This window comes from Drosophila kikkawai, chromosome 3L (assembly GCF_030179895.1).
Source record: "Drosophila kikkawai strain 14028-0561.14 chromosome 3L, DkikHiC1v2, whole genome shotgun sequence".
NCBI classification, from domain to species: Eukaryota; Metazoa; Arthropoda; class Insecta; order Diptera; family Drosophilidae; genus Drosophila; species Drosophila kikkawai.
The window spans coordinates 13,879,137-13,888,794 of NC_091730.1; the positions used below are offsets into that span (position 1 = coordinate 13,879,137).

At 44.8% G+C, this 9,658-nt stretch overlaps 4 protein-coding genes across 5 annotated transcripts; 2 read left to right on the plus strand and 2 right to left on the minus strand.

Moving 5' to 3' along the window:
• The first annotated feature begins 9 nt into the window (after nt 1–9).
• On the plus strand, nt 10–3,597 carry Nprl3 (GATOR complex protein Nprl3). 2 transcript variants are annotated; one of them, XM_070285663.1, is made up of 4 exons: nt 10–139; nt 1,371–1,499; nt 1,565–1,738; nt 1,805–3,597. In XM_070285663.1, the coding sequence occupies exons 3-4, from the start codon at nt 1,605–1,607 to the stop codon at nt 3,519–3,521; spliced, it is 1,851 nt and encodes a 616-aa protein (XP_070141764.1). In that variant the 5' UTR covers nt 10–139; nt 1,371–1,499; nt 1,565–1,604; the 3' UTR covers nt 3,522–3,597. The 2 variants fall into 2 exon arrangements, with proteins under 2 accessions (XP_070141764.1, XP_017022971.1); XM_017167482.3 differs by lacking the exon at nt 10–139 and adding an exon at nt 1,041–1,177.
• A 289-nt stretch (nt 3,598–3,886) lies between these two features.
• LOC108075323 (zinc finger protein Paris) lies at nt 3,887–5,157 on the plus strand. Its single transcript, XM_017167729.2, has one exon. It carries the CDS (start codon nt 3,959–3,961, stop codon nt 4,883–4,885), a length of 927 nt encoding a protein of 308 aa, XP_017023218.1. The 5' UTR covers nt 3,887–3,958; the 3' UTR covers nt 4,886–5,157.
• A 388-nt stretch (nt 5,158–5,545) lies between these two features.
• LOC121502223 (uncharacterized) lies at nt 5,546–6,211 on the minus strand. The gene has a single exon (XM_041775287.1). The coding sequence runs from the start codon at nt 6,209–6,211 to the stop codon at nt 5,546–5,548; it is 666 nt and encodes a 221-aa protein (XP_041631221.1).
• Nucleotides 6,212–6,935: 724 nt separating this feature from the next.
• Nucleotides 6,936–9,249, minus strand: CtsK1 (C1 family peptidase 26-29-p). Its single transcript, XM_017167677.3, has 3 exons — nt 9,079–9,249; nt 7,696–8,685; nt 6,936–7,637 (listed from the first exon to the last, which is right to left on the minus strand). Exons 1-3 carry the CDS (start codon nt 9,125–9,127, stop codon nt 7,027–7,029), a joined length of 1,650 nt encoding a protein of 549 aa, XP_017023166.1. The 5' UTR covers nt 9,128–9,249; the 3' UTR covers nt 6,936–7,026.
• Between the last annotated feature and the right edge of the window lie 409 nt (nt 9,250–9,658).

Genomic DNA, 9,658 nt, shown 5'->3' on the forward strand with positions numbered 1-9,658 from the left:
CCGTTGCACATTTTTGGTTCACAGCATCCGGATGATAGCGCGCCGTTTTGAACGTTTACTACCTGCACAAAACAAATAGTTTCTACTTTGATTAATCAATTTTATTATTATTAATACCGTATGGTACACGAAGCAGAAGGTAAAACGAGAAAGGAAAACACTTTACGGTGTCGCGGTTGGCGTGTGCGAGAGCGAGATAACTAGTCAGCGCGCACAGGAGCCCATCTAGTGTAGCCCTTCTTACTAGTGGTAGAGGCATATCAACTACCTATTATCGGCTATTTTATTTTGTTCGCTATGCTGCCCTGCTTCATCTTCTTCTTCTCGGTTTTTGTGTTGCGCCGTTTCCCCTGTTTAGCCTATTACTACTGCGCCTGGCCATTCCGAAATGCTGTACGTACATATTTCGATTTTGCTTTTCCGCCTATCCGTTGATACCCACACATACGTATATTTGAGCATGCCTGTTTGTATGTATGTATAAAATCTATACACGGATGTTGGCGCACATATACACAAAAAGCAAAATAGTTAAATATTATTAACTTTTTGGCCACAAATTATACCCTGCAAGAATCCTGAAAATAAATGTGTTTACTTAACAAAAAAAAAAAAAAGGAGAAAGCTAGATAGACACACGGGAGGAGTTAATTTGACTTGCAATGACAATACGACGGACGGAACTTATTGGTTGCTCTTCTGCTGAAGACATTAAAATTAATTCAGAAAAAGGCCGCACAGCCAAATAAACTATACTTTTTGTACAATTTCTTATACCTCTCCTACACTCACACAAATACTTCATATACATATAGACCGCTGCTAGTACACGTTTAGCGTCATCTCGCTCACACTTGCGCTCCGCACGTATTTTGCCTCTCACATTGTGTGTTTTCCTCTTTTTCCCCCCAACACGCTAATAAGAAATCGTAAATTAAAAGTGAATTTGCAGACAAACTAACACGTTTCTCGGGAAAATTTCATAGTGCTGCGATTGCTGGGCTCGCATGCTACGCTCCCAACTATTTTCACAAATTTTTTGTTGACGTTTTAAGCACAATTCCACGCGTTTTGTTCACAACTTTCCGCTTCTACAAAATTAGCGACCCACCGAAGACGGTCACACTACAGCGAATAATCGTTATCGTTCTGCCAGGGCTGCACAATACTTCGATTGGTATACTTGTTTTCGATTAAAAAAAGGGATTTATTTATTTAATTAATTATTTGTTTTAATGCAATTTGTTTATATAAAAAGGGGGTTTTATGGAATGAAAAGGTGGCCTTAAATATATGAATGATTTTTATAGCTGGAAAAATATATATATTTTTGTTAACTTTGACCTAATGCATTTTGGTTTTTTTTTTAGATCTCGAACGGCCACACTGCTACGAAATTGCATTTTCATAAATAATATTATCGAAAATATGGGAATTGTTTTTGCTATTATGATGCCAAGCCAATTTCAGCAAACTGCCACTTTTGAGTAGCCTTGCGCGTGAGTTAACTACTAGCATCATCAGTTGTCCGGAAAAATCGTTCATATTCATACTTCACCTGCAGACCACAAAATCTGTAGGCAAGGTCGTTTCTGGGCAGCAGTATGGAGGCGAATGTGAATCCCCTGGCCGTTATCCTCGTTTACTTCGATAGCAAGGGCGACCGTCTGCTTTATAGGTATCCCTACCAGACACTCGGCCAAACGGAGGTGGCCAGCGAGGAGCAGCGCAAGTCCAGGTGGAACATTAAATTTCCTTTGATGCATTTCGATCGAACTCATTACTCATTACTCCTACGATATAGAAAGCGCAATCCTTTTGCCGTGGCCCATATGGATGACCTACTGCAGGCGCCGACCCAGGTACAAGGACAACTACAGGGGTTCGCGGATGAGGTGCTGTTGGCACTGTTTGCGGTGAAGCCGCAGCTATGCAACCAAAAGTTTGAGCTGAAGCTGAACGATGTGCGTTTCGTAAGCCACCCGACCCTGATTCCGTACAAGGAGCAGCGTGCCGGAGCGGTGGCGAATCCCTCTTCAACAACGGCTGCTGCCAAAAAGCAGGAGATGCTCATTAACATTGTGTTTGCCCTGCACGCACAGGCCAGCTATTCGATCGTCAAGTGCTACCATGAGCTAAGCAAGCGCCTGGGTTTGGCCCTGAAGTTCGAGGAGCAGCGATGCGGCTATTTAACCGAGCAGATGGCACAAATGGCCCGCACCTATGACGAGCAGCAGCAACAGCCGCTGGAACGAACCCTAGAGCTAATTGCGGAACGATGCAGCTTGGCGCAGGCGCTGCGCTCCATCTTCCATGATCTGTGCACCACCGGCTTGCTGAGCACCTCGCTGAACGACAATTTGACGCTCTGCTTCTGTCTGCCGGCCAAGGCCCATCAATTGCATAAGAAGGGTAGCACGGTGGACCCGGAGACTATCGATCGTTGCTTGAGGGCTCTGAAACCATACCACGGGATGCTGCTCCTGGTGGACTTTGCCGAGCTACTGGACTGCGTCCCGCCAACGGGAGCGCGCATGCTATGGCAGCTCGTTGATTCCTATAATCCGTTGATTAGCCTGCAGAGCATGGCCTCCAACGCGGACCTGAGCATCGAGCATGTGTACAAGCTGGTGTCCCATCTGGTGTATTGGGCCAAGGCCACCATAATCTATCCCCTGTGCGAGACGAATGTGTATGTGATTGCGCCGGATGCCCCGCTGCACACCAAGTCCCATTTGGTGGAGAAGTTCTCGGCTCGCTTTGCCGGCATGTCCCTGTTCGAGGTTATCTCGGACTTTTCGCTGCCCACGTCGATTGGCCATTTGACGACGCCCCTGCAGCAGCCGGCGCGTCAGGGCATTCTCGCCCAGATGGTTATCTGGATGCTGCAGCACCACTTGCTGATGCAGCTGCACACCTACGTTCAGTTCATGCCCAGCGAGGACGAGTTCGGGGACTCGGCCTCCTGCAGCAATCAGCTGCGCGGGGCCGCCAGCGACGACGAGGATGCGGATGAGGATGAGCGAGAGCATGATCCGGGTGGATCAATGCTGAGCATGTCTAGCCAGCCGCTGCCCGTTCCAACGGTTTCAATCGGTGGCCATCGGCGTGACGTTTCCGAGGACCAATCCTCGGTGGCCTCCGACAACATCGTTGTGCAGCCTTCCTCCAGTCACAAATCAAACTTTAGCATCACCGCCTCGATGAGCACGGATAACTGCGACAGCCTAGACTCCATGGAGGACGAACAAAAGCTGAAGGAGCTGCTGCATGTGTTTGGCGAGGCCGATCGAGCGGCCATCCGTCGGATTCCTGCCTCCGCCAATGTTGACGATCTGTCGCTGCTAGTGAAACTCTACCAAATGGGCTACTTTAAGAGCGAACACCACCTGGAGGAGATCATGTACTTTGAGAATTTGAGGCGCTCCCAGCTGCTGCAGTTGCTGGACAAATTTCGCGACGTGTTGATCATCTACGAGACCGAAGATCCGGCCATTGCTTCCATGTACAACACCAAGTAGATTGCTGCATCCCGCCTAAAGTAGTGTATATCTGTTATATATATATTTTTGCAAGTTAATAAGTGATTAAAACGTTCTTTAACTGTTATTTAAACTAAAATTAAAGTTTATTGTATTTATGGGTTTCGGACTCGGTATTTTAGTGTGACCATTTGCAGGGCATGTTGGCGCAGACTTTAAAATAATTAAAATTTTTGATAAGTCTACAAAATTTACTATAATTCAAATATTAAATATTGATTTAGTAATCAGAAGTCTAATAGAATCCTATAATTCCATTTAAAAGTAAACATAATACGAGTTACTTCTTAGGGAAACTTGGTATTTCTTTTTAGGAAAATTTAGTATTTCTAGTATTTTGGCATTTCTGATATTTCTAATATTTTTTAAAATATTGTTTAATCTTGCTGCGCTTGAAATTGAACACCACAAGGGAGATGTTGGCCCTGCTGGACCTCTCGAAGATGTGCCGCATCTGTCGCGACGAATCCGACTGCCTTCTGGACTTGTTCGCAGACTCGTCTTTGCCAAACATAGAACAGGAAACCAGTCTGGCCGCAATGCTGAGCAAGTGCAGCGGTTGCCGTGTGGACAGAGCTGATGGATACCCACAGTTCGTCTGTGCGGAGTGTGCCCTGGCCACTCGAGAAGCCTTCCGCCTGCGACAACAGTGTCGGAAGAGCATGCATTACTTTAGGCAACTGCGCAGAATGATGGTAGAGCCGGATGACAAGGAGGAGCCCATTTTAGAGGACCTGGGACCAACAGAGCAAGACGGAACAGCATCCAATGAATCGATTTTAGAACCGCTCTATGTGGACCTTGTGGCGAACAATTGCCTGGTGCTGGAGAATCCAAAAAAGGCCCTTATGCTGCACGACTCCAACGACGAAAGACAATGGTCTGTACCCATGGATTCTATTCCCGTGGATTCGAGCTCGGATGAAAAGGAGCACAAGGAGGACCAGGCGGAAGAGAGGACAAGTTCCAGCGACGATTCCTGGAGCCCCTCGCTAGGACAAAAGGCCACAAAGAAAAGCGGTGCCCTGAAGCGGCACAGATCAAACTCTGAAGGTTCTTCCGAGGATTTTAACAAGAAAGAAAGCAAAATGTTCAAGTGCACCCACTGTCCGCGAGTCTTTTCCCAGAAAGGGAACCTGCAAACCCATTTTCGCATCCATACCGGCGAACGGCCCTACAAGTGCAACTATTGTCTGAAAAGCTTCAAGCAGCATGGACATCTTGTTGTCCACGTACGGAGACACACTGGCGAGAAGCCCTTTAAGTGTTCCCATTGTTCATACTCCACTATCCAGAATAGCATCTTGAAAAAGCACATAAAGTCCATCCATAAAATAATATAGAATAGATTTTCAAATTAAAGTTCTCATGTACAATATATATATTTTTTTATATATAGCAAAAATAAGTGATCAAACAACCTAAAGATATGAATATTCAAATATGTATGTCCAAAGATCAATTTAATTATTGTATTAAAAATTCTATGAAAATATTGTTAAACCCTTGGGGGTTTGCCTGATCCTAAATTAGGCAGATCTTTAAGATTTAGCTTGTAATAATACCCATCAAAACTACACTTTATCACTAAGAATTAAAAAAACAAACTGATTCTTGTATTTCAATTAAAAGAAAAAAATGTTTCTTAACATAAAATATTTCAACATATAAAGGTTTGCCTCTTTTACTTTCACCGTTATGCTTATACAACAAATATAATGTTAATGAATTGGTTAAATGAATTTTATAAATGATGATGTTTTAGTTCGCTGATATTTTTTTCTTAATTTTACGTAAGGCTTGTGTCCTGAGAGAGATGGACATTTTTTTAAATGCAAAACCTACTACATATGTATTTGGTTCTTTGTTTTTTGAGATTAATGTTCTATTCCATCAAGATGGTCTTATTATTCTAGACATTGTTCCTTATATGTAACATAACTATCTTCATTTGGCTTGCTCCGCTTACTTAAACTAGAGAGTCTGGAGTCTCGTCCGGCATGCTAGTATTTCGCAGAGCGGCGCTTTGGACGCGTGTTTGTGCCATTCTGCTTGATGGGTTCCTTGCCGTGGTCGCCGCTGTGTACTGTTAGTTGGGCCTGTGTGGTGAACGTTTTTGGGCAGTCGGGGCATTTAAATGAACCCGGCATGGTCTTCCGTCTCTTTGACGCGGGCAGGTACTCATCTTCATCGTCCTCGAAATCGTCAGACTCCTCCTCGTCCTCATATAGTTCATCCTCCTCGTTCTCATCATTCTCGTCCTCCTCATCATTCTCATCTTCCTCGTCTTCGCTTTCATTTTCTTGGTCTTCGCCTTCGTCTTCCTCTTCGTTTTCTTCCTTGATCATCCTCAGATTCCATTCCTCCTTCTCGATGTCGTCAAGGATGTCATTGTCTTTCGCCTCCAACTTGACGCGATTTATGTAGTTCACGCTCTTGGCATAACGCCGGTGGAAAAAGGCAGCTTCGCGCACCTTCCTTAGGCATGGATCGCATACCTTTTTCGGAAATGGATCGTCCGATTCCACGCAAATCGGGCTGCATTCCTTCAACAGATCTGGAAGAGTGGGTTCAGGTTCTTCCGCCTTTTTCAGCGCTTCGGACAGCCGGTCGTCTATGTGCGTTTTTTTCTCATCGTATATGTCCAGCAGGTCCTCGGCCTCAGCCATACAGACGCGGCACATTTCCTTTATTTCCTCCATAAATTTATTTTTTATTTGAAATTTGGTAAAGAAGCTAATTCCTTCGATCAGTGTGACCGTAAAGCGATGGCAAAAGAATGACAAGTGGCGCCATTCCAGGGATGTTAAGTGACGCGTTCAAATAAAGAGTGACTAAAAAAAGGGGGTGCGTTCCTAGGATTCAGTGATCAAGTGATTTTCAAAAAAATGTGGCGTAACGCCTAAAGTTAGCTTCATAAAGTACCATATAATAACATAATATTTCTGTCAACTCTAGTTTGTATGTCAAAAGAGGCGAATTTATTGGGTTTTTTTTTGTTATTTAAACAGTTTTGAAATGACGGCAGGTCCAATTGGTAAACGCAACCAAGATGCCACCATTTATGCTGGCCCTACCAACCGGCTGGCTACCAATACTAGATCCCAACTAACAACAACTTAAAGAATATGAATGCTCATGATAAAAAACTAAGAAATATTATACTTTTCTTCATAATCAATTGTCATGGAATGGCAAAAACCCCGATAAAAGTTGAGCAACTTGGACAATGTTCAGAGTTGAACACCACCGGTCATTGTCTTTAGGGCTTATCGCCGCGCTCTAGAATGAACTTAGGCAACATGAAAGAACCCCAAGATAATGCTGCAAGCTGAACTATGAAGCTATAATAAGCCGCTTCTCTGACCAACAGAAGGAGCGATAAGACTCGGATTACAAAAGAAATACAATTTATTGCATATTTAGCGCCCTCGGGGCGGGATAATAAAAAAGTTTACACAGAATAATGATGAGCGGGATGATACTACATCTCCACGTAGGTGGGCATGGTCATCACACCGCAATTGTTCTTCCTGGCGGACATCAGGATGTAGCCATCGTTGCCCCAGTAGGTGGACCACGAGTTCTTCACCAGCCAATAGTCCTCGCCATTGATGCTGCCATAGCCCACGGCCAGGACGGCATGGTCCAGTCCGTCCACATCGTTCTTGCACTCCGGTTCATAGTAAACGCCATGCGAATAGAAGCTAAAAGTCTTGGGCGAGGCGTCAATGGCCACCGAGAGGGGTCCATGCTTGAGGAGGGCCAGCTTGAAGGCATTCGGATCGTTGGACGTCACATTCACGAATCCCTTGATGGGTGCCACGAGCGTCACATTGTCCACGTGACAGTAGCCGTCTTGGCCCAAATACGGACCGTATTCCTCCTCCGTGGGCACTCCACCGCTCTTCAGCATCCACTGGTAGACGCGGAAGTCCTCGCCACCATCACAGCCATTGTTGCCATACGCCCAGGAGCAGTCAATCAGGGCCTGCTGCGAAAGACGCACCAGATTACCGCCGTTCTTCAAGAAGAAGGCTCCTTCCAAATGGCCAATAGTGCCGAAGGACCAGCAGGAACCGCACACGGATTGATCTGCAGGTATACGGGTTAAGATAGATTATTCAAGGGGAAAGGGGAAAGTGTTACCCACCTTTCACTGGGGTAACGGCGCCATATAGCCGCCAATCATACTGGTCTGGGATCTCGTCCTGGTACTTGGGCACGTCGTAGGGGAATGGCTTGCCAGTGTTATACACGCCCGACGACTTATAACCACGTCGTGCCTTCAGCTCCTCCTCGGTCTTGTCGGCCAGGTGATTCACGGCCAGCGTGTAGGGGAGCTTGGCCCGGTTCTTGGAGTGGATGTAGCGCAGGTTCTGACGGAAGATGTTCTTGCGGTGCTCGTGCTCCACATCGCTGCGATAGGAGACGCCATGCTTGTGCTTAAAGTGATGGAAGGCCTTGTCTACATGCTCCTCCGTTCCGCTCACGAACTCCTGCATTGGATTGAAGGTGGCATAGTGACCGGTGCCGGGTCCTGGGAATCCCACGCACTGCAGGCTATCGTCGATCTCGAACACCTCGTTGGGAATGTCATCGTGCTCGTAGCTATCATAGTCCAGATAGTAATGATCGTAGTGGGAGCCCAGCAAAGTGTTGTAGCCCCTCATCTCGTAGCGCACGGGAATGGGCATCCGGCTGGCGGGATAATGCGGTGACTTCTTGTACCTCACCCACAGCGTGTACACGTTCTTCTTCTGTCCAATGACCGACTCCAGGCGGAACTTGTCGCAGGTGAAGCCCAGGAAGGTTTCGGTGCCCACCAACTCAAAGGGTTTGGCATCGGGCAGGATGCTCTGGATCTCAACGACCTGTTCGGCAGTGCCATTAACCTGCAGGCAGGTGAGCTTGTTCTGCTCCGTCAGCGTAGTGATAGGGGCCAGCTTCAGCATCGTACCGTACTGACCCTCGCCGGCCAGCTGATAAGTCTTTACCATTCCGCCGTAGTAATCGATGCGAGATCGCTTCGTGTTTTTGTCATACCACGCATAGAAAGGCTCTGCGATCTCTGCGTAGGGTATGTACAGGGTGCCCTTCACTATGTAGTTGGGATCCCAGCGCGGAGGCTTTGTGGCATCCGCTGTTTTTGGCAGAAAGGAAAGGTGAAGAGGGAGTAGAAAATAACATTGAATTCGGCATAATCAAACGGTAAAGGGCAGCCATTGCGATGCAAGCTCACGCCATAGTTGACACAAATACATTTATAAGTAACAACTGCGGTCATAGAAATACAATCATATTTTTAAATTTGTATTTAAGCATAGCTTTAAAATATATTAAATACTTTAAACACATTAAAAAGTCTACGAAGTTACTTTCATTTCTTAGAAATAGAAAAACAAATTAAAACCTTAGCTCAGCATTTTATAAAAATGCTAAAAATGCTACTATATGTACATATATGCACACGCACAAAGTATTGTTTTCTTTGTTTAGTTAAACTTTTTTTTTTTGCAATCTAATGATAACTCACCCGACAAAGCCAAGCCCGCTAGCAGGGCCAATGCTAAAAACACTTGCATTCTGGGAAACACTCTGGAATATACTTTCTGGATTATCAACTTTCACGATCCAGCTGAAAATCACTTCTGAACTCAACTCTTCGAAGAATTAATCTTTTCTGCCGGCTTAATGTAAAAAAACAACAATAAAAGCGGAGAACTAGAGATACCGTAGCCACGACAGGCAGAGATTACCACTGACCCAGCGGGTAGTTGGGTATTGGTGGTATTCATCGTGGGGAAAGCTTTTTCGGATCCGCAAGCTTATCAGGTATTTTTTAAATTATTATAACAGGTACTCTTAAAGCCTGGTGTTGAAACATTTTTTGTTTAATTACTTTTTGGAAAATTTTTTATTTTAATAAATAAAATGGCAATAAGACGTAAATGTTAATTATTTTTAAATCCACTAATTTTTGGATTTTGCATTATAATTTTGAAAAATAAATTTTCTTATTAAAAGTTAAAATTTAAAACTTTTAGATAAAAAACACTTCATTTATTGGTATTGAAACATTTTTTGCTTGATTTTCTTCTAAAAGATATTTATAT

Excerpts from the sequence above, each read along its gene's own strand:
- Nprl3 (XM_070285663.1), top strand. The coding sequence starts at position 1,605 with ATGGAGGCGAATGTGAATCCCCTGGCCGTTATCCTCGTTTACTTCGAT. Across the intron at positions 1,739-1,804 it reads GAGGAGCAGCGCAAGTCCAG|AAAGCGCAATCCTTTTGCCG; the intron begins GTGGAACATTAA and ends CCTACGATATAG.
- LOC108075323 (XM_017167729.2), top strand. The coding sequence starts at position 3,959 with ATGTTGGCCCTGCTGGACCTCTCGAAGATGTGCCGCATCTGTCGCGAC.
- LOC121502223 (XM_041775287.1), bottom strand. The coding sequence starts at position 6,211 with ATGGCTGAGGCCGAGGACCTGCTGGACATATACGATGAGAAAAAAACG.
- CtsK1 (XM_017167677.3), bottom strand. The coding sequence starts at position 9,127 with ATGCAAGTGTTTTTAGCATTGGCCCTGCTAGCGGGCTTGGCTTTGTCG. Across the intron at positions 8,686-9,078 it reads AGCGGGCTTGGCTTTGTCGG|CGGATGCCACAAAGCCTCCG; the intron begins GTGAGTTATCAT and ends TGCCAAAAACAG. Across the intron at positions 7,638-7,695 it reads CGCCGTTACCCCAGTGAAAG|ATCAATCCGTGTGCGGTTCC; the intron begins GTGGGTAACACT and ends GTATACCTGCAG.